Genomic DNA, 21730 nt, shown 5'->3' on the forward strand with positions numbered 1-21730 from the left:
TATTCACTGTTACTCTGCAGAATTAATTTCCATGGTTAAATCTGTACAGCTGGAAGAGCCCAACCATAGTTAAGTTTAGAAGTACAGTTTACTCCCAACACAAATACTTGTCTATGAAGAGCTTTTCCATTTATGCCTTTTGCAAAACATGATGACATAACCTGGAACTCCTGAATTTTAAGTAATCTTATTGTGCTGAGAAGTTTTTCTTTTGTTTTAATCACAAAAACAGCTATACAGTTTGAGGCTGGGTCAGTTTCATATTTTGGAGAGATCTTAACCTCTTATGTAGAAGCACAGCATGATTGTCAAACTACCAGTTTTGTGAGAACAGCACATAGCAGCAGCGGGATCAGAGCACAAGTGGGGTCCCTTTCCTTTCCCCTTTCCTCTCCAGGCCACAGCTCCTGACCAAGAGCCAGTAGAGCCTGGTCACTGACCCCTCGTTCCCAGCCGTGTCTGTGGTGCTGGGGTGGATCTGCAGAGGGGTTTGAAGCCTTTTCCCCTCGGAGCTGGGGCTGTGAGAGGCCAAGGGTCCCATCCCACCCCAATATCTCACCCCATCGTGCAGCATCCCCCTGAAGGAAGAGGGGCAGACACTGATCTCTGCCCGCCGTGGGCACACAGACCCGGGCAGGGCCGAGATCGTCTCGGGAGCGCTGGGTCGGATATCGGCTCTCCCCTCAGAGAGGTCAGGCACTGCCCAGGCTCCCCAGGGAACGGGCACGGCCCCGAGGCTGCCGGAGCTCCAGGAGCGTTCGGACACCGCCGCCAGGGGTGCCCAGGGTGGGATTTTGGGGTGTCTGTGCAGGGCCAGGGGTTGGACCGCGTCCCTTCCAGCTCGGGATACTCCGCTCTGCGCGGGCTGCCGGGCCGCCCTTCCCGGGGCCTGTCCCCGCTGTCACACAGCAAGGCTAATTTTAGGAGAAGCGACGCCGCCCCCCGTGAGCCGCGTGCGCCGGGCGCCGGGCCAGGCACGGCGGGCCAGGCACGACCTCCCCGGGCCGCCCCCGCAGCCGGGGCAGCGCCGGGCCCCGGGCCGCCCCCGCCGCCACGATCGCGGCCTTTGCGGCGCTGACTCACGGCGGCCCCGCCGCACGACTCCGGCCTTTCCGTGAGTCACGCACCGCCCCCGCGGGCCGGGGGGCGGGCCGGGGGGCGGCCGCGCCCCTACAAAGCGGCTCCGCCACCGCCGGGGCAGCGCCGGCATGGACGGAGCCGGGCTGGGCGTCACCGCCTGCGCCGCGGCCGCGGGGCTGCTGCTCTACCGCATCGCGAGGAGGTACGGCCGGTGGGGACGGAGACGGGAAGGGGGGAGGCAGCGAGGGAAGGGAAGGAGGAGGAGGAGGGAGGCAGGGCCCTGGCCATGGCGGGATGCGGCCCGCGGCGGCGGGAAGGCGCCAGGCGGGGCCCGGGCCTGGCCCGCGGCTGTGGGAGCGGCGGGGCCGCTCTGGAGAGCCCCGGCAGGGCAGGGTCCGAGCCCGGCCCTGGAGCCCCCAGCGCGGTCGGGACAGGAGCGTGTGGGGAGGATGGCTGGAGGCGTTCTTGTGTATCCCCGGGAATGGCTTTTGTGTGCCGGGCTCAGCATCCCGGTGGGCGGTGAGTACCCCGGGACGGCGCCGGGGACCCGGCCCTGCCCCATCGGGGGATCCCCCCTGGTTTTCTGAAGCCTTTGAGGCAGGGAAAGCAAGGATCCTGCTCCTTTGGCTGGTTGATGTGGGATGAAGGAATGATTGCTGGGGAACATGTCTGTAAAATAATAACGCTCTTAGCCCAGTGCTATAACTTGGGGAGATTCTCTACAAATCAAAATTATTGATTAGGGATCAGAATTCTTTGATTACTTGTTTCTTCATTGCACGGAACCTTCCTGACATTAGAACCAAATTTAGAACAATTTCAAACCAGGTTTGGAAATCATCAGGAGAGATATCATGATTCAGATCTCATAAAAGGAGAAAAGATTAATTTGACAGATTCTAATCTAGCATAACATGAAAGGAATGTAGGGAGCTGTGGAATATGAGGCATTTCAGTCTTTGTAGCAGCAATAGACTTTGTAGTCTGCTCATCTATAAAGTGCTTCTATTGGAGACAAGCCAGTCCCAAGGGCTCCCTGTTCACTTCATAGTTTATGTTTTGCAAGAGAAGCATATTCCTATGTTCTCAATATGATGCCTAAGGCTTGCTCTAAAGCATTTCCTGCTTATTTAACCGTATCAATGATCAATGGCACATTAGCCCATATACAAGACTTGGCATTTCTGTGCCATATTTAGAGTAGCCAAGAAATCCAAGTGGCCTAAAGCAATCCCAGTGAAGCAGGCAAGATTTCTTTGACCCAGTTGAGGCTAGCATGCCTTTTGAGGGAGGAGATTAGATTTGTTTTACTCAGGTTTATCAGAAGGTCTCTGGTATGGAAAGCATTTCTTCCTAGATCCTTGAAGACCACCGGTAAATTCTTTCAGGTGACCTTGATAATTCTTTGAGGTTCCATGTTTGTGTTTCTCAGTACTATTCTAATACTTCAGAGTTTCTTCTTTTGCTTTAGTTAAACAAATCTTCCATAGTCATCAAAGAGGACAGACTAATAATGGACACAGACACAATGTCAGACATTGTACATGATGCTGCCTTTGCTTTTTTTTTTTTTAATCAAGGAGATAAAATATTTGATGTCCAGATAAGAACAGAACCTGGGGTGGTTATCACTGAGTGTGTGTCCCTGCCTGAATCCCTGGGTACCTTTTTGCTGGCTGGGAGGACAGGCTCCATTGTAACTTACATCACTGTACTAGAAATTTGGTCTTGTGGCTGAATCTTGTCTATAGCTATGTATCTATGTTATAGCTCACCTGCTGGAATCTAAGCAGCTATGTTGTGTTCTTCTTGCATTGGAAAATGAGGTTTAGCTTTGGGTCTGCCCTGACAGACCCCTTTACTGGCAGGTGATGGGCATGGGCACAACCTGGAGCTTCTGTGCCACCCAGGAGTTTCCCTGCCAGGGAGCTGAGCACTTAATCCAGGTGTGCCAACAGTGCTGTGCCAGTGCTTGATCTGTCCAGCTGCCACCAGATGTGGTTTGATCAAACTGGTCTGTGCAAAACAGCTTCATTCACCATGTATTTTTTTGTTCAGATTTGCTGGTATAGCCATTTGATTAATTGGTTTGTAATCCAGTTGTGCCAGAATGAAGACTGCTGCTTTAAATACTTTTAATGGAGAATTGGGTTTTTCCTCTAATCCTTGATAACCCAGCAAAGAACTGTGCATCCACCAGTGGTCTCTTTCAAGGCTACAGAAAAGTAAACATCTTCTGACTTAGCAGTGAAGAGGATGGAGAATAGATGCAAATAAAAATATTTACAAATCCAGCTTATTGTTACCAGCACTCACCAAGGTAGACTTGTGCTGGCAGTCCATTAGAAGCATGGACTTCAGCATGACCTTCAATGTGTGTATAAATGAGGAGTAGTGAAGAGTGCTGGGAGTTGGAAGGAGCCTAAGTTCCTCCTTGTGTTACATGACAGACACAAACTAGTTACTAACCAGTGTTTGTCAATGGGACCTGCAGAGATGCAGCCTGATTTTTGTGAGCAAAATACGGGAATCCAGCAGCTTCTCACAAAGGAGCATTTGTCATGTTATCTGAGCAATGTCAGACTTCTAGATGTTGATGTCATAACTGAGTTTACTTGCAGGCATTTTCCCCTCAATTTTGTCTTAAACAAATATTTTCTACCTGCAAAACAATTTATGGAAGTCTGGGAATATTTTCTGGGCTTGATTGGGTGTGCAGGTTACACAGGGAGCTAGCACAGCAAAGTCAGCTGTGAATGGAATCTCTGTGCTACAAGTAACTTGATCACTTTTTGTTGCTCAGGTTTTAGTTTGCAGGAAGGTTCTTGTCCAGTGAAGCTGCTTCAGATTAGTACAGTGTTGGGTTATAAACTCCTCAGGGATGATTTGCCTTTCGATTTGCAAGGGATTGAGCACATGGCAAAGGCTCGATTTTTGTGTTGTCAGTCTCATACCAGAATGTGACTTTAAAAGCAATGTGTGCTAGAGCTTGCTGCCCTCAGCTGCTGCCTCAATTCAGCCAAGGTAAATATAGCTCCCAAGTAGTTAAATCTGTATCTGAGAGTCTTTCCAAATGCAGAACTTGTTTTTTGGTTTTTTTTTCAGTCCTGCCCAATTGCTAGAAAATTAGCACCCTACCTACATGCTCTTGCCTAAAAACCTTTTTCTCCCCTTATTCTTCTTTTTGCATGCACCAGATTGGGAATTTGGGATTTTTTTGCACCTATTTCTATAGCAACAGATTTTAGTAGAAAGGAAGAAGTGTTATTGCCTTTTATCCTAAATAATCCAAGACTTAGCCAATTCTTTTGCATATATTGTCAGAATGAAGTGCTGCTATTTAATCCTTGGTAGTACTTCCTGAGCCTCAAAGGAAGAAATGAAATCTTGTTTGGAAGAAAATGGAAAGGTCTCGAGTATACTGAGGATTTGGTCTCTGATATTAGTGAGTTCTCAGGTAGGGTTTGGCACTGGTGATTTTTGCTTTATAGCATGACTGCTTTATTCATTTCTTCACCTGTGCTTTCCACTTCTTATCCTTGGAATTAGTGCTGTTACCTCTGTCATCTCATGGAATTTAGAGCCTGGGGGTGGGTCGAGGCTGAGGGATGGTGTGTCTTAATTCTGTGGGTGCCACAGGAAGGGATATTGGCAGGTTCTGCAGTACCTGGGAAATAATCTGCTCCAGAGGGTGGAGTTCAGGCTGTGCTCTAGGAGCTGCAGGGTTTGTGTGCTGCTGGTTGAAGGGTGCATGTTATATTTGCACAGCTTTTACACCTGTGGTAGTGGGAGTGGATAATACAACAGGTGTTGCTGCCCATCCTTCATCTGGCTGTTTTGACAAGTGCTTGGCTTTGGGGACAGCAGCAGCTCATGGATAACTCAGACATCGACCTAGATGTGTCTGCTTTGAGCTCTAGGTTGGTTTGTGGGGAGTTTTTTTGCCTGTTGGTTTTAGTAGTGATATTTTTAACTCAGATCAGTTAAGCCCCCTTGGCAGTGAAGAAAGTTGAGCAGGGAATATTCATTTTAAGAGGGGTGTGGGTGCTTGCATCTATTTTGAGATGAGAATCTGTCATCCTAGTAGCTCCAGCCATTTTCTTTCAGCATCTGGCAGGGAATCCTCTGTACATCCTGACTTCTCAGCACTTCATTTCAAGCATATTGTCATTGTCAGTGCCTAAACAGGAGGCTCAGGTGTTGTTTGAGTGTTTGATATTTTATGAACCAAGTTTCAAGGCGTGGTCTATGGATGGGAATGGGAAAAATGTTAGTTGTGGAGATCCAGCTCCGGAGGTGATGCCTGAGCAGGAAGACCCACCTGGCTGTTTGGTTGCAGGGTGCCAGCCAACACTTCTGCAGCGTTCGGATCTTTCAGCAGCAGAGGACATTTCCTAGAGCTGGGAGAAGTTGCTCTCAGCTGGGAGCACTTTGGCTGCTGTTAGTTGGTCCCCTGCTCCACTGCCCTCTCTGCTGCTGCAATGGAGCCACACAGATCAATTCCCTGGTGGAGCTGGGCTGGTGGCAGCTGGCTCCAGCTGTCTGCATGGCTGCCACAGTGAATCCTGAGCAGCTGCCCTCCCTTGGAAGTGTGACTGGTTCTGATAAACCCAGACAGCTGGGCTGTGGTGCCTTGACCTGCCAGGAACCTCCTGGGAATTGCTCTGAGTTTTGAGACAAATGCAGAGCTTCTCTGGCAGGCAGGCTCAGGGGTCAGGCTCTGCTGAAGTTCTGTGCTCAAACGTCTCTCACAACCTGTTGTGGTGGGGCCATGTCACAGCTGTTTGTCTGTACTGGCTGCTGTTTTAACAGGATTGCTTTAGAAAACAAGGGGCTCATGGATCAAGGTCATTAGTCTCTATCCCTTCAGTTCTAGTGCTTAAAAGCAGGGGATGAGATGTTGATTCCTCAGTTCCTTTAGTACCTAAGTTGGGAAGAAGCAGCTGTTTACAGTGCTGGAACCTCAGGATAATGTGATATGCCTTTGTCCTTGAAAAATTTTCTACCAGGCAGAACTGTGACCATGAGCCTGTTTCCTGGGTTTCTGAGCACTGTCACAGGCAGCTCTTGTTGATCCTAACTTCCTTTTCCTGGAATCCTGTGTATTAAGCATCAATTCTACTGCACCTTCTCATAGAATATAGCATTGCTGATTATGGAGAGGACTTGTGGCCCCCAAACGTACCCCTGCAAAACAGTGAAGTGGGTAAATCACAAGGTCGTTACTAAAGTTCTGGCATGTCCATAGTACTAGAACAGATTGTCAGGCAGAATTTATTTCTACTTTAACATTGCATCTTTTAATTACTAAAATGTCTGCTCCAAGTCATGTCATTAAGCACACAGAATGGGAACATTGGCTGTTTTCCTGCATTTCACTGTTTGAAAGCCATTGCTTCCCTCTCCATCAGCTGAGCTCAGTGCTCCTGGGTTTGCTGTGCCCGCAGGAAGAAGCCCACGCACGTGCCAGTGAACTGCTGGTTCTGCAATCAGGACACGGTGGTGCCCTACGGGAACCGCAACTGCTGGGACTGCCCCAACTGCGAGCAGTACAACGGCTTCCAGGAGGTACAGGGGGCTGGGCTGGGCCTGCTGGGGAGCCCTGATCCTCAGGTAGCACAGGACTGGGGAATGGCCAGTGGTTGGGCAGCTGGCAGCTCTGTGCTGAGCACCCCTGAGCTCAGAACCTCAGCCTGGAGAAAGAATCTGCTGCGCTGTGCTGACTAGAGAGATCGAGACTAATTTGCCTCTCATGCTTTATAGGGCAAAAGTGGCTTTGGCATATCTCTTAAGAATACCTTTTTTACTGTATGGAACAATTCTTCTCTGGTTTTGTATTCTGTTAAATAGCAAAGCCTGTCTTAAGCTGAAATCCAGCACCACCAGCTGCTTGTGATAGGTGTGCAGGACAGTGGAGATGGGGGAAGATTTGAAGCATTTTGTCTCTTTTTTTACTTACTTATTTTGTTATGTAGGTAAATGCTAATGAAATGTAGATCTGCTGACGGAGCTTAGGGAATCTTGCTGTCAACCTAGCTTTGATTTTATGATTGAATATTTGCTTTTCCCGTGCTTTTTGTCAGAATGGAGACTATAACAAGCCCATCCCTGCCCAGTACATGGAACACCTTAACCACGTCGTGTCGGGCAGTCCGACTTTCTGTGACCCTGCCAAACCACAGCAGTGGGTGAGCAGCCAAATTCTGCTCTGCAAGAAATGCAACAACCATCAAACCATGAAAATCAAACAGCTGGCTTCATTCTCACCAAGGGAGGAGGTAAGTGTTTGTTAGGGGCTGCCATCACTGGAGGATGTTTGTCCAAGGCATTCTCATCTATGTCTGCTATTCCTGCTCTTGTTTATTCCATGCTGCAGCCTAGTAAGCAGGGGAGAGAGCAGTTTTCCAGTGTGCTGTGGAATGATGCTCCAACAGTCTTCAGAAGTGCTGTGTGACACACCAGTACAGAGAAGTTCAGTGATTAATGCTGAAAATTTACCTAATTCTACTTCAAAGCTGGGATGTTCCCCTGTTCTAGATGAGCACTGGAAATAGAAGCTTGAGCCCAAGACATTTCTGAGATGATCTTACAACTCCAGTACTTCCCATGGCTGAGTTTATGGAACTCGAGAGGCACAACAGCCCAGTAGTTAACATGAAGCCTTAGCAGATTTTGTTTTCCCAAGGCCCTGGCTGTGCTGCTCTGCATTTACAAGTGAAGTGAGAGAGGAATCCCGTGCAGCCACATGATTTCCCTGGTTAGGTATCTGTGCCTAGGAGGCCGAAGGGATTTTGGAGTTACAGCAGCAGGATTTCCTGCTGAGCAATTTCTTGGCCTCCCCATTACTTAATAACCATGGAGGATGGGATAGTGGGGTTTCTCCTTCACAGTTTTATGTCTCCCTGAAGTTTTCTGCAGAGAATTTAATGCTGCACTCCTTAGCCTTCAACCATGGTCAAGCCTTGGGGTTAGACGATGCTGTAGTGTGATGTGTCCATCCTCTGGCTTGCCTCATCTAGTCTGCTTTGTGTAATTATAATGAGTTTGATCAGAATGATTCCCAGAGAACAGTTTGAAACTTGATCACACTTAATGAGAATATCTTTGGCTGGTGCCCTTTTCTCAGCTTTATTTCTAGTCCCTGCCTCTTGCCAGACCTATCCAGTTGCTCAAGTAGTGCCAGCCTTTGGCCCCTTTTTAGGCATTCAGTGAACTGCAGTGCCTGTGCCAGCTGAGAAACCTGGGATTGTGTTATTCACTGTGCTTGGATAAGGGTGTCAGTGACAGCAGGGGCCTTGCATTGCAGGGTGGCTGTTCCAGGGAGGGATGAGCTTGGAGTGAAGGAGCAACAGGTATTTTGTGTCCCCTCACTTGAGGAGAGGAAGAGCAGTTCTAGGTACTTGTCTCACCAGTGTGGAATTCATATGATCTCAACAAAGACAGCAAAATCAGACACAGAAATTCAGCATCCTGCTGTTGGGCCACAGCAGCCTTCTCCAAGGCTCTTTTTCCTCTGGGACGTGGAGGCTGGGTGAGCTCTGTGTGAAGCTGGCTGTAAGCCTGGCCTGCAGCTTGGTGGCTGTCCAGGCCTGGTTTCAGGAGCTGTCCCTGTGAGACTGGAGTCGCGCTTTGCCTGCCTGTCAATAGCAAGCATGACAAGTGGTGAGGCACCTGCACGGCTCACCTCCTTTTCCCTGCTGTTGTCTCACAGGGCAAGTACGATGAGGAGATTGAGGTGTACAGGCACCACCTGGAGCAGACCTACAAGCTGTGCCGCCCGTGCCAGGCTGCTGTGGAGTATTACATCAAGCACCAGAACCGGCAGCTGCGCGCGCTGCTGCTCAGCCACCACTTCAGGCGCCGGGACACCGACAAGAGCTACAGCCAGGTACCTGGGGAGTGCAGGGCAGGGACAGAGCTCTGTGCCACTGCACCTGGCTCTGCAGCTGCCAAAGGGAGGCAGCAGCCTGGGGCTCTCTAGCCCTGGGAGCTCGGGTGTGTGGCAGCAGTTTAGAAGAGCGTGGGAAAAGTTGCCACAGATGCTTCTAATGTTAGTTTGAGGTTTTCCTCTTGCTGGTGTCATTCAGCACAGTTGCTAGAAGGTAAGTCTAATGTAATAATAGAGTGGAACAAAAGTAATAGGACAGGCAGAGAAAGGAGGTGGGAAAGCCAATTTATGAGTGCAGTGCAGGAAATTACAGAGTACAAGGGGAAAAAGGAACAATGGGAATTGAATTATGGCCTTCTTGATTCCCTGCCCTGCCTGACCTTGGTTTCTGCATGTGTCTCTGCTAGTCTACAGTAACCCCATGTGGTATCAGCCCAGTAGAGAGACTTAGACGAAATTGAAAGGAACAGTCCAGTAAACCATATAATACGGAAGTGTTTCATACAGCACTGAACCTTGCTGCAGTTCATTCAGCTTCTGACAAGGTGTCTCTCCCTTCCTCTGCAGAATTTGTGTTCATCTTCCACTTCCATCACCACGCCAGCTCAGGTGATTCTTCTGCGGATTCTGGCCTTCCTCAGCTGTGCATTCCTGGTTCTGATGGCCTTGTACGGCTCAGGCGACCCCTTCTCCCTCGGCACAGCTGTCCCTGCTCCTGTCCCTGCTGGCCCTGAGTCCATGTGGAACAGGACAGGCACCAGCCCCGCTGAGGGCAGGGACAAGGACAGTGGCAGTGGTAGCTCGGGGCGGGGCTGGCGGGAGCTGCTCCTGCTGCTCCCGGAGCACCTGCTGGAGAACCTGAGTGCGGCGTGGGCCTACGGCAAGAATCACCAGATGGCAGTGGCTGTGCTGGGGCTCTTCACCTGCCTGCTGGCCATGCTCCTGGCTGGGCGCATCAGGTGGGTGTGCTGGGCCTCTGTCTCACTCCAGACTGCTGCACTGGGAGCTGTCTAGTCCTGTGTTGCCTCGGTGATCCAGGGGTGAACATTTCCCAGAATGGCACGTGTAGTACTGCGTGCCTTAATTCATTCAATTTAAGCTTGCATTACTGTGAATGAAAGGTTGCCTATGCAGCTCAGGTAGAAAGTGGAACTGATGTGCTCAGACACTTGCCCAGCAGCAGGCAGGGCTGCACATGATGTGCTGTAGTCAGAGGCAGTACAGAACCTGCTCAGTCTGGGTACCTCCCCACCTTCCCTGTCCTTCCCCGGCAGCAGGGTGGTTCGCCGGTGTTTGAACTCTTGTTTGGTTTCTTTTCCCGTCGCAGGCTCCGGCGAATCGACGCGTTCGCCTCAGTGCTGTGGTTCGTGGTGATGGGTCTGCACCTGGCCGAGAGGTACCTGAAGACGGACACGCCCAGCTGGCTGGACACGGCCAAGTTTGGCACCACGTCCCTGTGCTGCCTGGTGGGCTTCACGGCAGCCGTGGCCACGCGGAAGTCAACGGGCCAGCGGAGACTCCGGCCCCGAAGGTCAGAGCCAGAGCAGTGACGCTGGGGGAAGGAGGAAAAGCCTTGTGAACTCTTTGCGACTGGTGCTTCTCTCTCCTCTTGTTATTTTTCCTTCCTCTGTTTCTCTTTTTTAAAGTTAGATAAGCAGTGAAGATCTCTTCTTCCTTTTTTTTAATACATATATATTTATATATACACGTATATATATGCGTGTGTCTGTGTGTGTGTATATATATATATATTTATATATTTTTTTTCCCATCCTTGCTTACCACTGTGCTAGCTGCTTGGAGCATTTCCACTGCTAGCCATGGGAGCTACTCGTGCTGCCTCCATTCTCCCTTCCTCCTGCATCCTACGTCAGCAGTACAAATATCCAGCTTCCCCAAAGTCAGCTCTTCAGCAGCTGCCTCACAAACTGCTCCATAAATGCAGCCTCCTTCCCATTCTGCTCCTCCAGCCAAAGAGATTCTGGCTTCTCCTGTCTTCCTGGTTCTTCTCACTGCCTCTCCATCCTTAGCCATGTGGAACCCTCTGCCTTGATCTACCATGGGGCCTGGGCCACCTTCGCTTTCCTAATGGTGCTGGTCATTTTAATTTGGAACTCATGGGAACTTGCCTCTGGATTTGGAGTCCCCGTTAACATGTGCTGTGGTGCCCAGGCACACGAGGAGGGAACCACAGAGCCCATAACCTGGTTCTTCTTGCCTTCCACTGTGTAGCATCATTTACCTGTATCCTCTCTCGCTCTGCCCTTCTGGCTCCTGTTTTAAATGGAGAAGTGTCCTTAAGTGCTTTTGACTGAAACTTCAGTAATTTATTCAAAAAGGTGCTTTAAAAAGTCAAGTAGCTCAGGGTGTCTTCATACCTGAAAGTATTCAGCTGTTTGAGGTTAAATTTTCAGATCTACCAGTGCTTGTTTTCAGTGCCAGGTTTGGTTTTTTTTGGGTTTTTACCCAGCTGCTCCCCGAGCAACGTCCATGTATAAGCACAACTGGATAAACTGGATAAAAATGTCTGTGTTCCTCCACTCCTGTAGCCTTAGAAAGAGAAGAAGTATGGGACTTGACAACCTCGTGCTGTGATATTTGATCAGCTTCCATTGTGCATCACTACTCAGTCAGTGTTTATTGCTGACAGCACAGTTTGGGCATGGAAATTGTGACTTGGAGTTGTGTGCCTGGCACTCCTCTGCTGAAAGCTGGGGTGGCTGGGCATTGCTGTGTGGGGAGGAGGGAACTTCCAGCTGTTTGGGGTTTTTAGGATTAACTTGTTGCGGCCTCTTAGGATAAGCAGTCTGATTATCCTGCACATTTGTTTGAAGGGCACTCCACTGAGTCTCTTGTATGGATTTTGGTCTTTCAAGAGGAAATAGCACTTTTTACAGAAGATCTGCTGTTTTCTTCTAGTGATCTTCTAGTGTATAAACTGAAAAATAATCAGAATGGAGCTCTCACTGTGAAGTATCTGCAACTCCTGCTGAAAAATGCAGATACTACTGGGTGCTGCAGATGCTGGTGAAATTAGAGGAGCTTTTTATAAAGGAAACAAATGCTATTTCCTAGCTGTTCATACTTACTGTTCCTCAAACTGGTGTTCATTGTGAAAGCATAAAGGTAGCACTGCCAAAAGCTCTGAAATTCATTAACAATAAGCCAGGCTGAGTCATGGGAAGGTGCAGCTCCTGGCTGTGTGCCTGGAACTTAGCAAGGGAATGGCCACAGAGACCTGCTGCCCACCTGGGCTCTCCTTTGGAATCTTCTTCTGGTGCCTTCAGATAACTTCAATATCCACCTCCAAGCTAACAGAACCTGGCTCCATCCTGGTGCTTGTGAGTGATGCTGTGAGTGATGAGGGTTGTTTACTTACCCACAAAATGAATCCAGCACCTGCAAAGTCTGGTTCCATCTTCTATGTTCCCATCACTTACCAGTCCTGACCCAAAACATTTGTCTTCTAGCTCACAGGCATGGGAAACCTTGAGCTATTATGGCCATTTAGTGAAATAAGGCATCTTGACTTTTTTTTTTTTTTTTAATTCTTCCCTTCTTCCTGCTTCAGGACTTCCAAATTTTCCTCATAAAGTACATGTAAGAAAAAACTTTTCTCTGTGATTGTCTTCTGCACTTACCTGTACAATTTGGATTGAACGTTGCTCTTGCTGTTCTCCTGTGAGATGTGCCCAAGGAACAGGAGTAATCTCATATTTGAAGGATATATTGAGAAGGCTCAAAGGAGGGGTATGAGAAGCTGACAAACTCTGTGGGAATGGTCATGGTAATGTCATGCCTGATTTCTGTCAGCAATATCCTTTTATTAATAAGAAACAAATGAAATTAATCTGTCCAAATTTTCTTGCCCAGTAGTAAGGAAGCTCCCAGTGGCAGTTTCTAAAGATGGCTGGCAGCCTCTTCAGCTGAAAGTCAAGGCTGTGCTAAGCTTCATTGTGTCCTGTTTCATATCATCTCCTATCTCCTCTAAGTAGCTGCTTTCCTCCCCTTTTAGGAGCACTTTGGTTTTTTCTTTCTATTTAAACTTGACTCATCCTCAAGCTCCCTGGTGTCAGGCACCTTTTGTGATGTTTTGCTCTTAAATGTTACCTTGGTTTACCATGCCTGTTCTTTTCTCTTAATATCATTTTCCCTGTGCAGTGCTGGGATGGGGAGGATGCACGCTGAATGTTGGGAACAGGCAGCTGGTAGAACTGTGGGAAGGAGAGGATTTACACTGTGAAGCCTGAATAATCCTGTTAAGGAATATTTTGGCTCTGTTTGCACAGCTAGTGCTATAAATCTATACTGATTTTAAAGTCCTTAAATGTGAGAGATGTGTTAACTGCAAGTGACATCTGTTTGTCTTCACTTTCTGCAGTTTAATACAAATTATATTTACTAGTTGCACTAATTTATATATCAGAACATCAGAAAGCCACTTTTGTTTTATGGCCAAGCTGTACAACTGATCTCTGTGGTGCTTTTTTCACAACTTACAATTGAAGAACTTCTGTGCTTGAAATTGGGAAAAATTCAAAAATGAAACAGAGTAACAAAGTACGTATGGAAGTGGAGTTCATTTAAAGCCAAAGAAGCTTTTGTTTTTGCTCAGGTGTCAGCTTATTTTCCCCACTTCTCAGTGCCTCAGCATGTCTGTGCTGGTGCTTCTAAAAACAACTAAAACCTCAGAGCCTCAAAACCAAACTTGCAGTAATTGAATTTTTGGTGTTGGAGACTCTGATGCTGACAGCCTCCTTTCTTTTCTCCTTGTCTCATATGCTTTTTCTGATGATGGATCTTTTGGGATAAGGGAAGAAAGGAGGAGCAGGGTGGGTTTTGTCCAGAGGAGTTCTGACTTACAAACTGTAGCACTCAGTCTGTACCAGCTGTGTCTCAGACAAGGAGCCCTGCAGATAAGTTGTAAGTTAGCAGTATTCTGCTGCTGACTGTGGAAAAAAAAACTGGTCAAACCACTACTGCCTTTTCAGAAACTGTTCTTGCCACACCTGATTTCAAAGCCAAATAGGCTGTTCTAGACACTATCCTGCCATAGGTTCTGTATGGAAGGTGCTTTGCATTTTTCACTCAGCAGTTAGATCTGTCATCTGTGTCATCTACATGTAGATATCTGAGGTAATCACTTAACTGCATTATTGCTTGCCCCACAGTGAGTCCAGCAGGAGAAAATGTGTGTTTTGGTGCACAGTGATGCTGTCCTGTGCAGCTGAGCAAAAAAATAGCTGTGCCATTTTGTGTGGCACATTTCCTTCTGCTGGGTAGGATAAGAGCTAACAAAGGCTTGGTAACTAACAACCACAACTGGCACAAAATCATCCAGAACCACCTGGTCAGTGCTTTGGGCTTCTTCCTTTCCCTTAGCTGGGTTCTTACTTCAGGCCACAGAGGAACACCTGGTAGTCTGCAGGTGCAGTTTTGTTGCCTGAGGGTTCTCTCAGCCATGCAGGCCAGAGCATGCAAACATCTTAACAATATTAGAGGGTTTTAGTGCAAAAGCCCCTAATTTGAGGTGCTGCTTTTTCATACTAACCATGTGCTGGACCAGAGGATGGTACCAGCAGAACAGAGCTGAGGTGCTGTGGGAGTGTTAGGAGGTTTTTGTGTCACTTGAACTCAAATCTGCTCCATCCCCAAGTGCCTGGCTCTGGCCCTCAGTGGCTGTGGCTGATCTGCCAACTCAAAATCTTGTACCCTGCCCAGCGGAGCCAGATTTATAAAGGGGCCAGTGTGGGTTCATTAAGTGCCTTTCCCTGGACAAGATTTGGGACACCACTGTGTTGCTTTGCTTGGTGGAACCATGGCTGCAGCATGGGACAGCAGTGTCCATGTGTCTGCCAGGCCAGCACTTCTGTCCTTCCTGTGCCACCACTGAGTGGCAGGGCACAAAGGGACACCTGGGCTAACATTTCTGAGCAACTCTACAGGGGGGTGAGGGAGAACCCAGAGGTAGCAACCAAGTCAGCATCTCTGCTGCTGCTGCTGCTGCTTCTCTTCTTCCTGAGGCCCTCAGTGACATCAGTGCATGCAAACTGATGCCTTGTGGCCCTTTACCATTGGAAATACACTGTGTTTGTATCCAGTTCTTTTCTTTCTCTTAACTCCTCCTTTCCTACATCTGTGCTTTGCATGCCCTAGTGAGCTTGGGTGTGTCAAAGGGTGAGAACATGTGGGAATATTCAAACAGTGTAGTGGCTTATTATTTTGGCTTTATGAATATTTATCAAGTGTGCTGAAATTATGTGAAGCTAATAATCGTGCTTAGATACTATAGGAAGTATGTATTGATGTAATGTGGACAAAGTATTTATGCTCTTATAAAAATTAATATAATTAATAGCCAGATAATTGTTCCAGACTGACTGCATTCATGAAAGTTGGAGGGAGCTGTGGTGTATGGCTTTGCTTTGGTTTTCAGAGATGCTATTGAAATTGTGTGCTGTCACATACAACCTGCCAGTTCCTTGCAGGTGTGCTGTCACCTGCAGGTGCACTTGGCTCTTTGGGCCTTGGCAGGCCCTCTCCAGGGAAAGGGACCGTACTCAGTCCTGAAGTCATCCCCTGTAAAGCCTCATTTGGGACCAAAGCTCTTGAGTGTCCAGGCAGGCAGAGGTTCCCTGAACATTTTTGGCACGCCAGCATGTCTGTATTTGTGTCTGTATTTGTAGGATGTGCATATACACACACCTCCCCACTTTGTGCCACCAGCTAGGGGGGAAAGGCACAACTGATGCCAAGCATCTGTACTCTAGAAAGTCTTAGTGCAGGACATGGCAGCTCTAATTCAACCCTCCTTTTTCATCCAAAGCAGGACAACAGGCAAGAGACAAGAATTCTTACTCTTGGCAGCTGAAGTTTCTAGCTCTCTAAGCCACATATCAAAATATTAATGTGTCTGAGAGCTGTGCCCATTTTGGCATTACTCTCCCTTGTCCTTGTGCCTGTTTTTTGTTCCTGTACAGCTCTTTACTCCTGGTTCTGTGAATTTGGCAGGAGGCACAGGCTGTGGCCCTGAGTGAGAGGTGCAGCAGAGCAGTGTCAGGGCACACAGGGTGCTGTCCCCAGCTGTTACTATTCCTGGGTGACAGGGACTTGTTCTGCACCCACTGCCTGGGGAGAGTGGGGCCCGGCTGTGCATGGGTAGCTCAGTTCCCAGGGGACATTAAATCCAGAAGAACTGTTTCACCCCCTGGCTAAGACATGGCTCCCCAGCTGCCCAGGGCAGATGAAGCTGGGCACATCCCCCCAGTTGCCTGCCTGTGGCTGCATCTCCCCTTCTTAATTCAGCCTATGAAGTATCTGACAAAGGAGTGGGTCCATCTGCAGCCTGGCCTGCCCTGTGCCCTCCGTGTCTCTGTCTGTCCCAGGGATGATGCAGCATCTCCGGTAAAATGTGAATTAAAAAGGCACACACGGATGGTGGTGTCTGTGGATAACAGGGAGCTGTTGGGACAGAGGAGGGGAGGCTCTCCTAGCAGGAGGAGTTTCTTCAGGACCATGTACAGTCCCATACCATGTAATACCCTTCTTTAACCTTCTGTTTATTTATTTTTAAAGTATCTGTGTAGCGGAGTTGTGCCCAACTGTCTAGTAGCATTGTGATCATTGTAAACACTAATCAAGATTCCCAATTTTTGGTGTTCACAATATCAACTTCTGAAATAAACGGCTTCCGGGCCTTGACTATTTCCACAAACTGACTCCAGAGCCTTTTTTTTCCTTCTTTTTTTTTTTTTTTTTTTTTTTTTTTTTTTTTTTTAAATGTTACTTTTTTTACTGTTGCCAGAGCCACTCTTATTACTACCATTACCAAAGGGCTTGGAGCAAAGACACAGCTGCAGTGCTCCATCCCAGGGCTGTTGTGTGGTTACTTCCTATCTTATGATCCTCCTCATCTTTTTTTCATCTGCTTCTGGAAGAAGTTTTAGTTCAGCTGCCCATTCTCAGGCATGAAGCACATTCCCATGAGAGCTTTTAGCAGCAGTGACATAGCAGTGGCAAACACTAAAGAGTGCAGAGAACAGGAACAGGATTTTGCACACTTAGCAGGAGTTTGTTCAGAACAGATCAGTTTAATACATACTTTGGTCAGAATTCAGTCCTATGGTGTTAATAAGCGATACTTAAAATTCTTCAGCTGTTCTTTACCAATCAGAAAAATTCGTTTTCTGGATGGTTCAAGACAAATGCTTCTTTGCTGCCCTGAGGATCTGGCTGCACCAACTTGAGTTAGCAGTTAGGTGAGGTTGAGCAGTGAGGCTGTTGAGCAGCAGAGCCATTGGAAGCCTGACCTAAAATAGTTCCAGGACTGTGGTCATGAGTGATAATCACTGTAATATCTTCCAGCCCACTAACTGAAAGACTTCCAAAAGCCAATAAACCAGTTAAGCTGCTCCCTGTTGCAGCAAGGAGCTGTGTAAAGTTGGATCCTTTAGGCCAAAGACACAGAAGGTGCAAAGTTAGGACAAAAGAGCCACATTGCTCACAGATGATGCTCTGATTTGGGCCCCCACAGCCATGGCACAGTGAGGAGTAGATATCACTCTCTCCTGTGATTCATATCAGTCCTGAGCTGCACTTCTAATTCCCTTTCCCATTCATTTCCTCTTACAAAGCTGAGCTGGGCACATCCATCTGTGGGTGTGGTGGGGTAGGTGTGTGTGGGGTGCTGTAAAGGATTCCCCATGGATGCAAAGCAGGACCCCTGTGACAGGTGCTCTGGAGCCTGGAGAGGTTGAGCTCTTGGGGCTGCAAGACCAGCACATCCCTGGCTGCTGGTGGAGGCACGTCCTGCACCAGGACCCTGCTTGGCTCACAGGTTCAGCCTCATTGAGCTGGTCAGGATTGGTGATGGCTGCCTCCCACTAGCAGATAAGTAGTTTATAAGATACTTTAAATTGTAATCTTAACTCTAGAGTTAGTGTGGCACAATATTGCTGCACCACCTCTTTAATCTCCAGGGTAGAATGACACGTGCATAAATCACCTCACAGTGCAAGGCTGAGATTTTCTTCACCCTCTGATTTACTCCTGGCTTTCCTCTGACAGAAGAAAAGCCTTGTAGCTATGTTGGTGCTCTCATCTGTTTCTGTTTCCGTCAGAAGTGAGATTAAACGTCCAAATATTGTACCTGCAAAATCAGATATCTCCATTTAAAAACATATGCACTTCATACTCAGTTCTTCATCATGATTTATTCAACAGTTCTGTTACCTGCTTCTAACTAAAATAATCATACAGAAGAACATTCGGAGATTCTGGTTCATAATCTAGACTTTATTTCATGTCTTTTTCATTAAATTGTTACAAATAATACAAAATGCCTGTGTTTTAACATCTGGACTTCATAAAGCATTCTCTGGGTAATTTTCTCATCCAAGGTATTTTCACTGGCATTCCTAAACTGCTCCACCCTCTTCTCCACCCTGTTTTGTGGGACAGGTTGATGCACAATAATTTAAGTAAGGTTGAGCAGTTCTTTTCCCAAAGTGTAGGAGCATTCCCATAAGCTCTTCAGCACTCCTGCACTGAGAAGTTGGTCCAAACCTGGTACCAAAACGAGTGTTCCTGCAAGCCCAGCAGGAGAGGCAGCTGCTGGGATTTCTCAGTGCTAAGCGTGTGTCATGCGTGTCCTTTGCAGGTACCTCTCTGGGGACTCCATCACCGTCTTTCCCAGCAGCCCTGGCACAGCCTTCCCCTCACCTGCTACGTCTCTGTTTGTCCCAACACCACCCAGTATCTTCCACCTGACAAACCAGCAGCTCTTCAGGTCCCCACGCAGAACTTCCTCATCCTCTCTTCCCGGCCGTCTCAACAGGGCACTCTCACTGGGCACCATCCCCTCGCTGGCCCGGGCAGGTGAGAGAGCAGGGAATACCACTGGGAATGGGAATGGCACTGCAGTGCTGCAGGAGGAGATGGGCTGGGGGGGTCCAGGGGAGTGTGCAGGGCGCTCGGAGGGAATGGCACTGGATCCACGTGTTGCAGTCCTGTGCAGGGATGGCTGCTCCTGTGGCACAGAATGTGCAGCATTAGGATTTGGGGCTTGGCAGCAGCTGAGCCAGCTGGGTTCAAATTCTTTCATTTTTGCTTTTAGATTCTGGCTACTTGTTCAGTGGAAGCCGACCAGCCTCGCAGTCATCCCAGTCCAAGGAATCCCCTCCATCAGGTACTGCTCTCGGCCTTCCAGAGCAACAGTCTTTGCAGGATTTGCACTGAGTGGGTTGAAACACGTGGTCTGGTTGAATTCTTTCCTCCCTGCTTGCATTCCACTGAAAATTTTGCTGCTAGAAATGCTGCAGGGAGAGTCCCAGCTACAAATGGGATGGCTTTAAAATCAGGTGCTGTGTTGGATGTTCTCCCTGGGAGAACTCACGATGACAAAACAAGGAGCCCTTTGCTGATTGAGTGAGACTAAACAAGGAGTCAGGAGCTGAGCTGAGACTGGAGCTGTTTGCAGGGCAGCTGTTTTGTAGCTTTCCCAGCAGAGTGCAGCCGGTGCTAGTTCGGCTGCCCTGGCTGCTCTGCCTGTCTGTTCCTGTGTCCTCTGTGCCCTGGCTGCTGCCCTTCGGACCCACACAGGTCCCTGGGCTGTTTGTGCTGCTGCAGAGGCACTCACAGCCTGGGTGATGCAAACCTCCTGCTCCCAATGCATTTCCTCAGCAGCTCTGAAGGACGTGCCAGTGCAATTCATTCACCTGCAGAATGGATTGTGCAGGCTCTCCTGGATGGACACAGCTGAGCCAAGAGAAAGCTCACCAGGCTCCTGATAACCTGATTCCCGAGTGTACTAAAGTACTTGTGGAATTCCTCTGTATTTTGCAGTGTAGGGACTCAAATAAATAACGAATTTTAGTACAAGATATTGGTGGCCATTTGCAACTCGCATCTCTTTCTCTTGTAGTGCTGTCAAAGACAGCCCTGCCTGTTGCAGGGGGATGATAACCCGGTGGTTTTGCCCCTTGGGCGTTTCCTTTGCAGATCCCTTCTCCCTGCTGGCCGGCAGCCGTGCCCCCTCCCGCATCCCATCCCCGGCTCCGTCCGTGGCCGGCTCGGTCACCTCCAGCTCGGGGTCCCTGCGCTTCCGCCGGCCGCTCATCAGCCCCGCGCGCCTCAACCTGCAGGGACAGAAGCTGCTGCTGTTCCCGGCGCAGAGCGAGGCCCTGCTGACCCCGAGCGGCTCCGAGGAGCACACCCCCTCCGACAACCACGCCTTTGCCCCCGAGCTGCCCGGCTTCCCCAGGAAAAACCTCCTGGAGCGGGGAGTGCCAGGTAAGCTGGCACTGCGGGCAGGGGTTGGCTTGCAAAGCACAGATGGGAAAACTTTCAGGAGGAACCCAGGTGGTGAATTTTCCTGTGTTTTTCTCCTTGCAGATATGAGATCTGCTGTGGAAGGGGGGAGTATTTGCAGTGATAATTCCATCAAAAAGGAGGATCACTCATCACACTCATCTACCTGTGTGGTAGACACAACTACCAAAGGGGAGGATTTGGCTGGCTGGAGAGGTGAGTGCAGGTCTGGTGACTGCTTCATGCATGTGTGAGTATTTTGCTGAGGGTAACTGAGATCTTTTCTGCAAATAAATAAGTAGTTGCAAAATGGACCTCCTGCCTGCTATTCTAAGGTCTTAATAAAGCTGTTCCTGTTCTTTGGACTGTCTGAAGAACACTGACAAAGTGCTAAACTGAGACAGAAGAAGAGGGCTGGGGATGCAGGTGTCAAGAGCATGAGATGAGATTAAAATAGAGCCAAAAGAGGGCAGTGGAGTCCTTCTTGACTGGAAAAGTGCTTCAGCAAGTTCTGCTTGTGCTGAAACACTGGACAGAGAGAAGCAGTACAACATCTGTTCACTTTGACTTACCAGTTCTTTAATACCTCTTTCTACTGTTCCCTTTTTGTCTGCGTGTTCTCTCTTGCCAAGGTCGCTGTGGTACCTCTGCTCTCCGGGGCCTGCTCGCCCTCAGCCTGACCCTCAATGCTGTGTTCACATCAGCCTATGTCTACAGGAGCCTGCGCTGACCTGTGCCAACACTTCCCCCCTCCCTGGTTCTGAGGAGACAAGAGGAACTCAACCATGGCTTCATGGCCAATGGCCATGCCACCGGTGCATGCTGTTTTTTAAAAAACTACTGTACACTCAACTGGCATGAAAAGGATCCTGGGCAGCTGCTGCCATCACTTCCAGGTAGAACATATCCCAGGATTGTCCCTGGAGAAGGCAGACACAGTTCCCAGCTCCAGTTCAAAGCAGGAGGCCAGTCCAATGGCCCACACACTTTCTTTCAGAAGAACTGACCTGAGACACAAGCCTGAAAATGTATGAGCTGCATTTTTAGGGACCTACCCCCAGCTCTTCTTTCTGACATATTGACCTCGTGCTGATGGTGCTGGTAAAATGAGGAGAATTAGAACAAATGAGCTGTAGAAGAGGGATGGCTTAGTAGCTGGTGCTGGGCTTTGGCTACTGTCACAGCATCCCCAGCCTCTGCTCAGTGGTTCCTCTTCTCTCTTCTCTTTGGCATTCTCCTCTAAATTGTCAGTGAACTTTCTTTAGTTGCCTTAAGCTTGCCTAAGCACATGGGTGACCTTGGCTGCTCTGTCATGTTCTTGCATCTTAGATGTCCTTGTGCTTCCAGCTGGACCTGGCCCCGAGGCTGCTTTCAGCAGTTCCATTCTGGCCGTGCTGATTCTCAGCCCCTGTGTGTGCCTGTGTCCAGCCAGCTCTGTGGCTGCAGGGCTGCACA

At 48.7% G+C, this 21730-nt stretch overlaps 1 protein-coding gene across 1 annotated transcript; it reads left to right on the forward strand.

Moving 5' to 3' along the window:
• The first annotated feature begins 1208 nt into the window (after positions 1-1208).
• TMEM201 (transmembrane protein 201) lies at positions 1209-21005 on the forward strand. Its single transcript, XM_062507752.1, has 11 exons — positions 1209-1282; positions 6528-6648; positions 7164-7358; positions 8792-8968; positions 9536-9927; positions 10296-10499; positions 18627-18844; positions 19083-19154; positions 19967-20257; positions 20360-20491; positions 20908-21005. The coding sequence occupies exons 1-11, from the start codon at positions 1209-1211 to the stop codon at positions 21003-21005; spliced, it is 1974 nt and encodes a 657-aa protein (XP_062363736.1).
• The last annotated feature ends 725 nt before the right edge of the window (positions 21006-21730 follow it).

The sequence above is a fragment of the Cinclus cinclus genome, chromosome 23 (genome assembly GCF_963662255.1).
Source record: "Cinclus cinclus chromosome 23, bCinCin1.1, whole genome shotgun sequence".
Classification (NCBI taxonomy): domain Eukaryota; kingdom Metazoa; phylum Chordata; class Aves; order Passeriformes; family Cinclidae; genus Cinclus; species Cinclus cinclus.